This window comes from Mustela nivalis (assembly GCF_964662115.1).
Source record: "Mustela nivalis genome assembly, chromosome: 20".
Lineage (NCBI taxonomy): Eukaryota > Metazoa > Chordata > Mammalia > Carnivora > Mustelidae > Mustela > Mustela nivalis.
The window spans coordinates 6525687-6541434 of NC_139039.1; the positions used below are offsets into that span (position 1 = coordinate 6525687).

Genomic DNA, 15748 nt, shown 5'->3' on the forward strand with positions numbered 1-15748 from the left:
TTAGCTCTCAAAATTGTATATAAAATGTGTTATATATGATGACAAGAAACCTCAAAAATTGTATGTGTACTGTTAGCAAAATGCAAAGTATAAAAATCTGATAACAATGTAAGACACTAAATCATGACAGACCATTATTCTCAGAGTAAACTGTTTACCCATGGAAATGTAGTAAACTTGAAAATTTGGAAAGCCTGGGGAGAAATATGGGGCCTCAAGGATTTTAAAGATTTTCTCAGAGGTAAATAATTGAAAACATTGTTTTAACACTAAATAAAATATAAATTAGTTAACAGAATGCAGTAATTGCATATAAAGATAGTTAAAATGCAAAACATTTAAATAGTAATATGGTTACCTTCTGGTATTTATATACCGACCCAGTGTGTAGCTATATAACTATATGTATTGTAACTTTCAAAAGTTTTCTTTTTGCTTGACTAATTTGATTAAATGGAAAGAATAAAAACATAATTCTGAAGGTCTTAAGCAATATGGGATATATTTATACATCTATTAGAGTTTCCTGTGGTATTTAAGGTCAGGAGCAATATTAACAGGACTGAAATGCAAGTTTCAAAAAACACCTTTCTTTACTGAGGGATCCAATTTTTAAAAGGTCATTAAGTTATTAATAATTTAAAAAGTATTTATTTACAAGAAAAATTTTGTTGTTTAGTTATAGAGATCATCCTAATTATGTAGGAGCAACATATCATGGAATGGCATGCAATCCAAAGTTTGCTGCAGGAATTGCTCTGGTATGCATTTTATTCTCATCTATTCAGTAATTATATCACATTTTGCAAGTTAATATCCACTTCAAGGAGCCAAAGTACATATAGTATATTTACCATGCTGTTGTGACATATTTCTATAAAAAAAACTTTTATTTGGATTTTTAAACTAAAATATTATAATTTTTGAAAGTTTGTGTGTATGTGTGTGTGTGTGTGGTAAAATACACAGAACATGAAATTTACCATCTTATAGTAGTGTTAAGTATGTGCCATTGTTGTGTGTAATAGATCTCCAGAACCTTTCATCTTGCATATCTGTAGCTTTGTACCTTTTCACCAACATGGCCCCATTTTCCAAACCCTGGCATCCACCATTCTACTGTCTGTTTCTGTGAGTTTGACATTTTTGAATTCCACATACAATGATGATCATACAGTATTTGACTTCATATGCCTGGCTTATTTCTCTTGTATAGTACCATCTAAGTTCATCTGTGTCATTACAAATAGCAGGATTTCATTCTTTTTATGGCTTAATAATATTCCATTCTGTGTGTGTGTCAGTGACATTTTATTTTTCCATTCTTCTGTCAATAAACACTTAAGTGTTTTCAATGTCTTGGCTATCATAAATAATGCTGCAATGACCGTGGAGGTGCAGATATCTCTTTATGATACTGATTTCAGTTAATTTGGATAAAAATACAAAAGTGGGTTTGTTAGATCATATGGTAATCCTATCTTTAATATTTTGAACTATCATACTGATTTTGAGAGGGGTTGTGGAATTGTATAATTTCACCAGCAGTTCACATTATAGTCATCACATTCTCACCAACACCTATTATTTTCTGTGGTTGCTTTTTTTTTTTTTTTAAATGGTAGCCATTCTTTTGGGCATGTGGTGATATCTTAATGTGGTTTTGATTTGCATTTTTATGATTATCTTTTCATATACTTTTTAGACTTTTGTATATCCTCTCTGGAGAAATGTCTTTTCAAGTCTTTAGTCCATTTTTAAATTGGTTTATATGAATTTGATGTTTTTTATTCTTGGATTATAGGAGCTCTTTATATTTTGGATTTTAATATGTTATCAGGTATTTGATGTGCAAATTTTTTCCCTCATTTTTTAAGTTGCCTTTATGCTCTGTTAATCATGTTCTTTGAAGCACATAAGTTTTATGATTGATGTAGTCCCATTTGTCCATTTTTGCTCTCATTGCCTGTGCTTTTGGCATAATATCTAAGAAATCATTGTCAAACCTGATGTCATGAGGATTCCCCCCATGTTTCTCTTAGGAGTTTTATAGTTTGGGGTCTAACATTTAGATTTTTAAGCTATTTTGAATTAATTTTTGCATATGGTGATGGAGGTCTAATTTTATTCTTCTGTATGTGCATATCCAGTGTTCCCATCACCGTTTATTGAAAAAGCTATATTTTCTCCATTGAGTATACTTGTTGAAGAGACTGTCCTTTCTGCATTATGTTATCTTGGCACCCTTTTATAGATCACTTAACCATATATGCAAGGGTTTATTTCTAGGCTGTCTATTTCAGTGATATATATGTCTGTCTTTATGCCAGTACCATACTGTTTTGGTTACTTTGCTTTATAATATGTTTAAAATCAGGAAATGTGTATCCTTAAACTCTATTCTTCTTTTTTGAAATTAGCATGGTTATTTAGGGTCCCTTAAGATTCCATATTAATTTGGGGATTATTTTTTCTCAATTTCTATTAATAGCTTAACTTTGATTACATACAAAAGCACTAGTCACAATTCTACTCCACACTTTATGTTACACCATAGATTATAGGATTTATTTTGTTTTGGTATTTGTCCTTCCAATTCTATACAATATTTAAAAGTGAATTTATCCACCAAAATTACAATAATGCATGTTATTACATTTTTCCATGTATTTACCTATATTAGAGAACTTTATAATTTCTTTTTTGGCTTTAAGTTGCTGTCTAGCATTCTCTCTTCAACATGACAGTCTCCATTTAATATTTCTTATAGATCAGATTGAGTGGTAATTAACTTTTGTTCATTATCTCAGCTTTTATATTTTTGAAAAAGTGTTCATATCTGCATTATATTTTGAAATGCAGTTTTACCTGATACAATAATTTTCATTGACAGTTCCTTTCAGCACTTGAAAGTATTCATTCCAAACCCTTCTGTCCTATAGCGTTTCTCCTGAGAAATCTACTGATAATCTTATGAGAACTCCCTTATATGTGACAAGTCACTTCTGTCTTTCTGCTTTCAGGATTGTCTCCTTGTCTTTGGCTAATGGGAATCTTTGTGAGTCTCTCTGGATTTATCCTGGTTGGAATTTGTTGAGCTTCTTTTGTATGTTAACTCAGATTTCTGAAGTTTGTGGTCATTATTTCTCCAAATGAACTTCCTGTCTGTCCATTTCTTTCTCTCTTCTTTCTCTGAAACTCGTTATAGGAATAATGCATACATTGGTCTGCTTTTTGATGTAAATAGGTTCTTTTTACATCCTTCATTTTTTTTCTTTTATTTATCTCACTGGATGATTTCAAATGATCAGTCTTCAGGTCTGATTCCTTCTTCTGCCTGATCAAATTTGATTTTAAATAACTTCCTTAAATTTTTGAGTTCATTTATTGTCCTTTTCATCTCTAGAAATTTTTATAATAGTTTAAATCTCCTTGTTTATATATATATATCCAGAATTTATTCAGATACATAAGGCTAGTTCATCATTTGAAAATCTAGTAAATGTAACCAAGTCTATCAATAAGCTGTAATAGAAAAATTTCTTTGATCATATCAATAGATGCAGAAAAAGAATTTGACAAATCCAACACCATTTGTGATGAAATTTTGGAAAGGAGGTCTAGAAGGGAACTTCCTTAAAATATGAAAGAACATCTAGAAAAAAACCTACAGTTAACACCTCAATGGTGAGAAAATAAATGCTTTCCCAGTGAGATAAGAAACAAGGCAATAATGTAACTTACCAGTCCTTCTCGGCTTTGTGCTGGAAGTGCAAAACACTGGTAACACAAAATGTTGTGAGGATGTAGAGCAACAGAAACGCTCATTCACGAAGAATGAAGAAGACCATTTGGCAGTTTCCCCCACTTGTCCTCTTAACAGTCACTCAAATGAGTTGAAAACATATCCACACAAAATCATGTACATGAATATTTATAGCAACTTTATTCATAATTACCAAAAATCGGAAGGAAATAAGATGTCTTTTAATAAGTGAATGGATAAACACACTGGAATAAATACATATAAAGAAATATTATTCAGTGATTTAAGAAGTGTCTCATTAACCCACTAGAAGATATAGAGGAATCTAATATTTGTTAGTGAAAGAAGCCACTTGAAGAAAAGATTAAATACTGTTTATCCTTTATTATACTGTATATTTTACTGTATTATTATTCTGTGACATTCCATAAAAGGCATTATTTATGGAAATAATGCAAAGATCATTGATTACCAGAGGTTTCTATGTTTCTAATATCATTAATTCTCAAGTTTTAGTTTTTAAGATGAAAGAAATGCTACTTGCCAGATATTAATATTCTGCCTTTAGAAAAAAGTTAATTTGATTTTCTTCCCAAAAACTATTTCTGAAGTGAAAACTAATTGGTGAGTCAGCCCTTAAGAATCTCTGTGTTTTTTCTGAGGGTTCATTTGGAAAGTAATATAGTTACTGAAGCAATGCTTATTTTCTCAATTTAAAAAGAAATTAGGGGGACCTGGGTAGCTCAGTCAATTAAGTGTCCAACTCTTGATTTTGGCTCAGGTCATGATTTCAGAGTCATGAGATCAAGCCCCACATTGGTTGTCTCTTAAATAAATAAGTGAACAAACAAATAAATAATAAAAATAAATTAAAACCAAATTTAAAAAATAAAAAACAAGATTTATATCAATAAAGTCATAAAATCATGAGATTACATTAATCTTAATTATTATTTCTCAATGCTATTTGGACAAAAATGCTATTACTCAAAGATAATAACAAAATTTACCTATTTGTCCATATTTTTAAGCAAATAATTAATTTCGGTATACTGGTTCTTTTTTTAATTTGTATTTGCATTTACTTGACAAGATAAAATAGGTAATGAAACAATTTAGATAACAATTCTGATTTTTTTTCTTTTTAGTATCCACAGACAATAACTTTAGAAGCATTTTCAGTTGTTATGACACAGTTGCTTGGAGTTAGTCTGGGATTAACATATAATAATGACATCTTCACTTGTTACTGCCCAGGAACTACATGCATAATGAACAGCAAAGCAATGTAAGGTTTTATTTTTGTCAAATCTATATCTTCATATGGGAAATATTTACAGTATTTTTAATGTAAAATATCTTTCAGTATAACCTGATTAAGAATATATTTATTAAATAAACATGCACTTATTTAATGCTTAGTGAAGGAAGTGAGTATTTTATATTGTAGAAAATGTGCTCAATCATTCTGTATTCTGTGTAATAATGCATTTTTAATGAGTATCTACTATGTCCTGATTATTGTGTTTGATTTACAAGTGATTAACAAGGTAGATAAGTCCTATATATATTTGTCCATCAGGGACAGAAAATTAAAAAGTGGACATAAGAACATAAGAACATATAAACATAAGACATAAGAACAAACAAAATCTAAACAGTTAATGATAGCTGCTAAGAGGAAAATGAATAGGGAAAATATGGGGAGGAAAAAAATTCTGATAAAGTGGTCTAGGAATAATTATGGAAATAATTATGTTGGGATCTGAAAGGGAATGAATGAATCTGGTTATTAAAGAGCTCATTGAAAACTTTTCAGTCAAACGAAGTGAAGTAATATTTGGATAACAAGCTCAAAAACCTTGGCAGACTGAAATAAGAAGGTTGCAGGGAGAATAAAATTGAAAAAAATTACTAGTTAGGACTATAAACAAGAATGTTTTTAGACATAAGAAAAAGAAGTAATACAGAGTGAGGCTAAAGAATCAGTCAGAGGAAGAAGTCCAGGATATGATATAGGAATGTAGGAAAGAGCCTGCTCATGCATTCATGATGTGGGAATTGGGGTTTTATAATAACTGTAATTAAATATATTCTTAATTGGTTCCTTCAGTATGGATAATAAAAATTATAAAATTTTTAAAAAATAAATAAAATAAATATAAATATACAGAGAGTGTAGTGATGTTTGGGAAATGAAAAATTTTACAATAATCAATAGCAATTTCTTATGACTGAGCAAAAAGGAGATGTCAAGAATTATTTATTGTAGAGGTTCTGGATCAAGAAGGCAACATAGGAAGAATCTGAACTCATGTCCTCCCACAGACACAACAAATCCACAGCTATGTAGGGAACATTTTCCTCTAAAAAATATAAAAATTAGCTGAGGGCTCCTACATATTGGGCAAATGAGAAAAAGCCCATATTTGAGTGGGAAGGAGAGGCTAAGACACAATCTTACATCTTTCTGTAATTGCCACCCCTCCAATGCCAACCCATAACTGGGAGGGACCTGAAATCAGGAGTTTCTCCCTGAGGAATAAAGGGTTGAACTCTCATCGGACACCCCAACCTTTAAGATAGTAGGTGCTCATTTGGTTCTCTCCATCTGTTGTACTCTAGAATGTCAATCTCTTCCAAAGAGGAGCTTTAAAAGTTGTCTGAGATACCCCTTTTTAATGGCTGCTACCCAAAAGGCAACCCTTGATCACCTAGCTCTGTGTCCAGAAAGATGTGTAACAAATGGAGAGACAGTTCATGGCCAGCTACTGTGTTCTTGGTACTGCACAGATAAGTGATGAAAACACAACCCCAGACTTTCTGTGAAATGGCCCATTTGATCATGCTGGAGCATCTACATGAGAGTCAAGCTTCTGGTTTGGGACACCTGTTGAGTCTAACTAGGGTGGACTCTGGAAATGAAATCTTTTTTTTTTTAAATTTTTTTATTTTTTATAAACATATATTTTTATCCCCAGGGGTACAGGTCTGTGAATCACCAGGTTTACACACTTCACAGCACTCACCAAAGCACATACCCTCCCCAATGTCCATAATCCCAGCCCCTTCTCCCAAACCAGCTCCCCCCAACAACCCTCAGTTTGTTTTGTGAGATTAAGAGTCACTTATGGTTTGTCTCCCTCCCAATCCCATCTTGTTTCATTGATTCTTCTCCTACCCACTTAAGCCCCCATGTTGCATCACCACTTCCTCATATCAGGGAGATCATATGATAGTTGTCTTTCTCTGCTTGACTTATTTCGCTAAGCATGATACGCTCTAGTTCCATCCATGTTGTCGCAAATGGCAAGATTTCATTTCTTTTGATGGCTGCATAGTATTCCATTGTGTACATATACCACATCTTCTTGATCCATTCATCTGTTGATGGAGATCTAGGTTCTTTCCATAGTTTGGCTATTGTGCACATTGCTGCTATAAACATTCGGGTGCACGTGCCCCTTTGGATCACTACGTTTGTATCTTTAGGGTAAATACCCAATAGTGCAAATCCTGGGTCGTAGGGCAGTTCTATTTTCAGCATTTTGAGGAACCTCCATGCTGTTTTCCAGAGTGGCTGCACCAGCTTGCATTCCCACCAACAGTGTAGGAGGGTTCCCCTTTCTCCGCATCCTCGCCAGCATCTGTCATTTCCTGACTTGTTGATTTTAGCCATTCTGACTGGTGTGAGGTGAAATCTCATTGTGGTTTTGATTTGTATTTCCCTGATACCGAGTGATATGGAGCACTTTTCTCATGTGTCTGTTGGCCATCTGGATGTCTTCTTTGCAGAAATGTCTGTTCATGTCCTCTGCCCATTTCTTGATTGGATTATTTGTTCTTTGGGTGTTGAGTTTGCTAAGTTCTTTATAGATTCTGGACACTAGACCTTTATCTGATATGTCGTTTGCAAATATCTTCTCTCATTCTGTCAGTTGTCTTTTGATTTTGTTAACTGTTTCCTTTGCTGTGCAAAAGCTTTTGATCTTGATGAAATCCCAATAGTTCATTTTTGCCCTTGATTCCCTTGCCTTTGGCGTTGTTCCTAGGAAGATGTTGCTGTGGCTGAGGTCGAAGAAGTTGCTGCCTGTGTTCTCCTCAAGGATTTTGATGGATTCCTTTCACACACTGAGGTCCTTCATCCATTTTGAGTCTATTTTTGTTTGTGGTGTAAGTAAATGGTCCAATTTCATTTTTCTGCATGTGGCTGTCCAATTTTCCCAGCACCATTTATTGAAGAGGCTGTCTTTTTCCATTGGACATTCTTTCCTGCTTTGTCGAAGATTAGTTGACCATAGAGTTGAGGGTCTATTTCTGGGCTCTCTTTTCTGTTCCATTGATCTATGTGTCTGTTTTTGTGCCAGTACCATGCTGTCTTGATGATGACAGCTTTGTAATAGAGCTTGAAGTCCGGAATTGTGATGCCACCAACGTTGGCTTTCTTTTTCAATATCCCTTTCACTATTCGAGGTCTTTTCTGGTTCCATATAAATTTTAGAATTATTTGTTTCATTTCTTTGAAAAAGATGGATGGTACTTTGATAGGAATTGCATTAAATGTGTAGATTGCTTTAGGTAGCATAGACATTTTCACAATATTTATTCTTCCAATCCAGGAGCATGGAACATTTTTCCATTTTTTTGTGATTTCCTCAATTTCTTTCATGAGTACTTTATAGTTTTCTGAGTATAGATTCTGTGCCTCTTTAGTTAGGTTTATTCCTAGGTATCTTATGGTTTTGGGTGCAATTGTAAATGGGATTGACTCCTTAATTTCTCTTTCTTCTATCTTGCTGTTGGTGTAGAGAAATGCAACTGATTTCTGTGCATTGATTTTATATCCTGACACTTTACTGAATTCCTGTATAAGTTCTAGCAGTTTTGGAGTGGAGTCTTTTGGGTTTTCCACATATAGTATCATATCATCTGCGAAGAGTGATAATTTGATTTCTTCTTTGCCGATTTGGATGCCTTTAATTTCCTTTTGTTGTCTGATTGCTGAGGCTAGGACGTCTAGTACTATGTTGAATAGCAGTGGTAATAATGGACATCCCTGCCATGTTCCTGACCTAAGCGGAAAAGCTTTCAGTTTTTCTCCATTGAGAATGACATTTGCGGTGGGTTTCTCATAGATGGCTTTGATGATATTGAGGTATGTGCCCTCTATCCCTACACTTTGAAGAGTTTTGATCAGGAAGGGATGCTGTACTTTGTCAAATGCTTTTTCAGCATCTATTGAGAGTATCATATGCTTCTTGTGCTTTCTTTTATTGATGTGTTGTATCACATTGACTGATTTGTGGATGTTGAACCAAACTTGCAGCCCTGGAATAAATCCCACTTGGTCATGGTGAATAATCCTTTTAATGTACTGTTGAATCCTATTGGCTAGTATTTTGTTGAGTATTTTTGCATCTGTGTTCATCAAGGATATTGGTCTATAGCTCTCTTTTTTGGTGGGATCCTTGTCTGGTTTTGGGATCAAGGTGATGCTGGCCTCATAAAATGAGTTTGGAAGTTTTCCTTCCATTTCTATTTTTTGGAACAGTTTCAGGAGAATAGGAATTAGTTCTTTTTTAAATGTTTGGTAGAATTCCCCCAGGAAGCCGTCGCGTCCTGGGCATTTGTTTGTTTGGAGATTTTTAATGACTGTTTCAATCTCCTTACTGGTTATGGGTCTGTTCAGGCTTTTTACTTCTTCCTGGTTTAGTTGTGGTAGTTTATATGTTTCTAGGAATGCATCCATTTCTTCCAAATTGTCAAATTTGTTGGCGTAGAGTTGCTCATAGTATGTCCTTATAATAGTTTGTATTTCTTTGGTGTTAGTTGTGATCTCTCCTCTTTCATTCATGATTTTATTTATTTGGGTCCTTTCTCTTTTCTTTTTGATAAGTCTGGACAGGGGTTTATCAATTTTATTAATTTTTTCAAAGAACCAGCTCCTAGTTTCGTTGATTTGCTCTATTGTCTTTTTGGTTTCTATTTCATTGATTTCTGCTCTGATCTTTATGATTTCTCTTCTCCTGCTGGGCTTAGGGTTTCTTTCTTGTTCTTTCTCCAGCTCCTTTAGGTGTAGGGTTAGGTGGTGTACCTGAGACCTTTCTTGTTTCTTTAGAAAGGCTTGAACTGCTATATATTTTCCTCTCAGGACTGCCTTTGTTGTGTCCCACAGATTTTGAACCATTGTATTTTCATTGTCATTTGTTTCCATGATTTTTTTCAATCTTCTTTAATTTCCCAGTTGACCCATTCATTCTTTAGAAGGATACTGTTTAGTCTCCATGTTTGGGTTCTTTTCAAACTTCCTTTTGTGGTTGAGTTCTAGCTTTAGAGCATTGAGGTCTGAAAATATGCAGGAAATTATCCCAATCTTTTGATACTGGTTGAGTCCTGATTTAGGACTGAAGATGTGATCTATTCTGGAGAATGTTCCATGTGCACTAGAGAAGAATGTGTATTCTGTTGCTTTGGGATGAAATGTTCTGAATATATCTGTGATGTCCATCTGGTCCAGTGTGTCGTTTAAGGCCTTTATTTCCTTGCTGATCTTTTGCTTGGATGATCTGTCCATTTCAGTGAGAGGAGAGTTAAAGTCCCCTACTATTATTGTATTATTGTTGATGTGTTTCTTTGATTTTGTTATTAATTGGTTTATATAGTTGGCTGCTCCCACGTTGGGGGCATAGATATTTAAAATTGTTAGATCTTCTTGTTGGACAGACCCTTTGAGTATGATATAGTGTCCTTCCTCATCTCTTATTATAGTCTTTGGCTTAAAATCTAATTGATCTGATATAAGGATGGCCACTCCTGCTTTCTTCTGATGTCCATTAGCATGGTAAATTCTTTTCCACCCCCTCACTTTAAATCTGGAGGTGTCTTCGGTCTTAAAATGAGTTTCTTGGAGGCAACATATAGATGGGTTTTGTTTTTTTATCCATTCTGATACCCTGTGTCTTTTGACAGGGGCATTTAGCCCATTCACATTCAGGCTAACTATTGAGAGACATGAATTTAGTGCCATTGTATTGCCTGTAAGGTGACTGTTACTGTATATGGTCTCTGTTCCTTTCTGATCTACCACTTGTAGGCTCTCTCTTTGCTTAGAGGACCCCTTTCAATATTTCCTGTAGAGCTGGTTTGGTGTTTGCAAATTCTTTCAGTTTTTGTTTGTCCTGGAAGCTTTTTTTTTTTTTTTTAACTTTTTATTTTTTATAAACATATATTTTTATCCCCAGGGGTACAGGTCTGTGAATCACCAGGTTTACACACTTCACAGCACTCACCAAAGCACATAACCTCCCCAATGTCCATAATCCCACCCCCTTCTCCCAAACCCCCTCCCCCCAGCAACCCTCAGTTTGTTTTGTGAGATTAAGAGTCACTTATGGTTTGTCTCCCTCCCAATCCCATCTTGTTTCATTTATTCTTCTCCTACCCACTTAAGCCTCCATGATGCATCACCACTTCCTCATATCAGGGAGATCATATGATAGTTGTCTTTCTCTGCGTGACTTATTTCGCTAAGCATGATACGCTCTAGTTCCATCCATGTTGTCGCAAATGGCAAGATTTCATTTCTTTTGATGGCTGCATAGTATTCCATTGTGTATATATACCACATCTTCTTGATCCATTCATCTGTTGATGGAGATCTAGGTTCTTTCCATAGTTTGGCTATTGTGGACATTGCTGCTATAAACATTCGGGTGCATGTGCCCCTTTGGATCACTACATTTGTATCTTTAGGGTAAATACCCAATAGTGCAATTGCTGGGTCATAGGGCAGTTCTATTTTCAACATTCTGAGGAACCTCCATGCTGTTTTCCAGAGTGGCTGCACCAGCTTGCATTCCCACCAACAGTGTAGGAGGGTTCCCCTTTCTCCACATCCTCGCCAGCATCTGTCATTTCCTGACTTGTTGATTTTAGCCATTCTGACTGGTGTGAGGTGATATCTCATTGTGGTTTTGATTTGTATTTCCCTGATGCCGAGTGATATAGAGCACTTTTTCATGTGTCTGTTGGCCATCTGGATGTCTTCTTTGCAGAAATGTCTGTTCATGTCCTCTGCCCATTTCTTGATTGGATTATTTGTTCTTTGGGTGTTGAGTTTGCTAAGTTCTTTATAGATTCTGGACACTAGTCCTTTATCTGATATGTCGTTTGCAAATATCTTCTCCCATTCTGTCAGTTGTCTTTTGATTTTGTTAACTGTTTCCTTTGCTGTGCAAAAGCTTTTGATCTTGATGAAATCCCAATAGTTCATTTTTTCCCTTGCTTCCCTTGCCTTTTGCGTTGTTCCTAGGAAGATGTTGCTGCGGCAGAGGTCGAAGAGGTTGCTGCCTATGTTCTCCTCAAGGATTTTGATGGTTTCTTTTCGCACATTGAGGTCCTTCATCCATTTTGAGTCTATTTTTGTGTGTGGTGTAAGGAAATGGTCCAATTTCATTTTTCTGCATGTGGCTGTCCAGTTTTCCCAGCACCATTTATTGAAGAGGCTGTCTTTTTTCCATTGGACATTCTTTCCTGCTTTGTCGAAGATGAGCTGACCATAGAGTTGAGGGTCTATTTCTGGGCTCTCTATTCTGTTCCATTGATCTATGTGTCTGTTTTTGTGCCAGTACCATGCTGTCTTGATGATGACAGCTTTGTAATAGAGCTTGAAGTCCGGAATTGTGATGCCACCAACGTTGGCATTCTTTTTCAATATCCCTTTGGCTATTCGAGGTCTTTTCTGGTTCCATATAAATTTTAGCATTATTTGTTCCATTTCTTTGAAAAAGATGGATGGTACTATGATAGGAATTGCATTAAATGTGTAGATTGCTTTAGGTAGCATAGACATTTTCACAATATTTATTCTTCCAATCCAGGAGCATGGAACATTTTTCCATTTCTTTGTGTCTTCCTCAATTTCTTTCATGAGTACTTTATAGTTTTCTGAGTATAGATTCTGTGTCTCTTTGGTTAGGTTTATTCCTAGGTATCTTATGGATTTGGATGCAATTGTAAATGGGATTGACTCCTTAATATCTCTTTCTTCTGTCTTGCTGTTGGTGTAGAGAAATGCAACTGATTTCTGTGCATTGATTTTATATCCTGACACTTTACTGAATTCCTGTATAAGTTCTAGCAGTTTTGGAGTGGAGTCTTTTGGGTTTTCCACATATACTATCATATCATCTGCGAAGAGTTATAATTTGATTTCTTCTTTGCCGATTTGGATGCCTTTAATTTCCTTTTGTTGTCTGATTGCTGAGGCTAGGACCTCTAGTACTATGTTGAATAGCAGTGGTGATAATGGACATCCCTGCCGTGTTCCTGACCTTAGTGGAAAAGCTTTCAGTTTTTCTCCATTGAGAATGATATTTGCGATGGGTTTTTCATAGATGGTTTTGATGATATTGAGGTATGTGCCCTCTATCCCTACACTTTGAAGAGTTTTGATCAGGAAGGGATGCTGTACTTTGTCAAATGCTTTTTCAGCATCTATTGAAAGTATCATATGGTTCTTGTTCTTTCTTTTATTGATGTGTTGTATCACATTGACTGATTTGCGGATGTTGAACCAACCTTGCAGCCCTGGAATAAATCCCACTTGGTCGTGGTGAATAATCTTTTTAATGTACTGTTGAATCCTATTGGCTAGTATTTTGTTGAGTATTTTCGCATCTGTGTTCATCAAGGATATCGGTCTATAGCTCTCTTTTTTGGTGGGATCCTTGTCTGGTTTTGGGATCAAGGTGATGCTGGCCTCATAAAATGAGTTTGGAAGTTTTCCTTCCATTTCTATTTTTTGGAACAGTTTCAGGAGAATAGGAATTAGTTCTTCTTTAAATGTTTGGTAGAATTCCCCCGGGAAGCCATCTGGCCCTGGGCTTTTGTTTGTTTGGAGATTTTTAATGACTGTTTCAATCTCCTTACTGGTTATGGGTCTGTTCAGGCATTCTATTTCTTCCTGGTTCAGTTGTGGTAGTTTATATGTTTCTAGGAATGCATCCATTTCTTCCAGATTGTCAAATTTATTGCCGTAGAGTTGCTCATAGTATGTTCTTATAATAGTTTGTATTTCTTTGGTGTTAGTTGTGATCTCTCCTCTTTCATTCATGATTTTATTTATTTGGGTCCTTTCTCTTTTCTTTTTGATAAGTCGGGCCAGGGGTTTATCAATTTTATTAATTCTTTCAAAGAACCAGCTCCTACTTTCGTTGATTTTTTCTATTGTTTTTTTGGTTTCTATTTCATTGATTTCTGCTCTGATCTTTATGATTTCTCTTCTCCTGCTGGGCTTAGGGTTTCTTTCTTGTTCTTTCTCCAGCTCCTTTAGGTGTAGGGTTAGGTTGTGTACCTGAGACCTTTCTTGTTTCTTGAGAAAGGCTTGTACCGCTATATATTTTCCTCTCAGGACTGCCTTTATTGTGTCCCACAGATTTTGAACCGTTGTATTTTCATTATCATTTGTTTCCATGATTTTTTTCAATTCTTCTTTAATTTCCCGGTTGACCCATTCATTCTTTAGAAGGATACTGTTTAGTCTCCATGTATTTGGGTTCTTTCCAAACTTCCTTTTGTGGTTGAGTTCTAGCTTTAGAGCATTGTGGTCTGAAAATATGCAGGGAATGATCCCAATCTTTTGATACCGGTTGAGTCCTGATTTAGGACCGAGGATGTGATCTATTCTGGAGAATGTTCCATGTGCACTAGAGAAGAATGTGTATTCTGTTGCTTTGGGATGAAATGTTCTGATTATATCTGTGATGTCCATCTGGTCCAGTGTGTCGCTTAAGGCCTTTATTTCCTTGCTGATCTTTTGCTTGGATGACCTGTCCATTTCAGTGAGGGGAGTGTTAAAGTCCCCTACTATTATTGTATTGTTGTTGATGTGTTTCTTTGATTTTGTTATTAATTGGTTTATATAGTTGGCTGCTCCCACGTTGGGGGCATAGATATTTAAAATTGTTAAATCTTCTTGTTGGACAGACCCTTTGAGTAAGATATAGTGTCCTTCCTCATCTCTTATTATAGTCTTTGGCTTAAAATCTAATTGATCTGATATAAGGATTGCCACTCCTGCTTTCTTCTGATGTCCATTAGCATGGTAAATTCTTTTCCACCCCCTCACTTTAAATCTGGAGGTGTCTTCGGGCTTAAAATGAGTTTCTTGGAGGCAACATATAGATGGGTTTTGTTTTTTTATCCATTCTGATACTCAAAAGACACAGGGTATCAGAATGGATGTCCTGGAAGCTTTTAATCTCTCCTTCTATTTTCAATGATAGCCTAGCTGGATATAGTATTCTTGGCTGCATGGTTTTCTCGTTTAGTGCTGAAAATATCATGCCAGCTCTTTCTGGCCTGCCAGGTCTCTGTGGATAAGTCAGCTGCCAATCTAATATTTTTACCATTGTATGTTACAGACTTCTTTTCCCGGGCTGCTTTCAAGATTTCTTCTTTGTCACTGAGACTTGTAAATTTTACTATTAGGTGACGGTGTGTGGGCCTATTCTTACTGATTTTGAGGGGCATTCTTGAACCTCCTGAATTTTGATGCTTGTTCCCTTTGCCACATTGGGGAAATTCTCCCCAATAATTCTCTCCAGTATACCTTCTGCTCCCCTCTCTCTTTCTTCTTCTTCTGGAATCCCAATTATTCTAATGTTGTTTCATCTTATGTTGTCACTTATCTCTCAAATTCTCCCCTCGTGGTCCAGTAGCTGTTTGTCCCTGTCAACTTGGTTAGATTTTAATTCTTTTATTTCTCCAGAAAGGGCTTTTATATCTTTCGAGAGGGTTTCTCTCATATCTTCCATGCCTTTTTCGAGCCCGGCTAGAACCTTGAGAATTGTCATTCTGAACTCTAGATCTGACATATTACCAATGTCTGTATTGATTAGGTCCCTAGCCTTTGGTACTGTCTCTTGTTCTTTTTTTTTGTGTTGAATTTTTCCATCTTGTCATTTTGTCCAGATAGGAGTA

At 35.5% G+C, this 15748-nt stretch overlaps 1 protein-coding gene across 1 annotated transcript in view; it reads left to right on the forward strand.

Moving 5' to 3' along the window:
- Nucleotides 1–15748, forward strand: part of LOC309855244 (A disintegrin and metallopeptidase domain 3-like) — a 128654-nt gene that overhangs the window by 43563 nt on the left and 69343 nt on the right. Inside the window, exons 10-11 of the mRNA XM_082715343.1 lie at nucleotides 680–761; nucleotides 4915–5054. Coding sequence (XP_082571469.1) covers nucleotides 680–761; nucleotides 4915–5054 — 222 coding nt within the window. The remainder of the gene's footprint in view (nucleotides 1–679; nucleotides 762–4914; nucleotides 5055–15748) is intronic.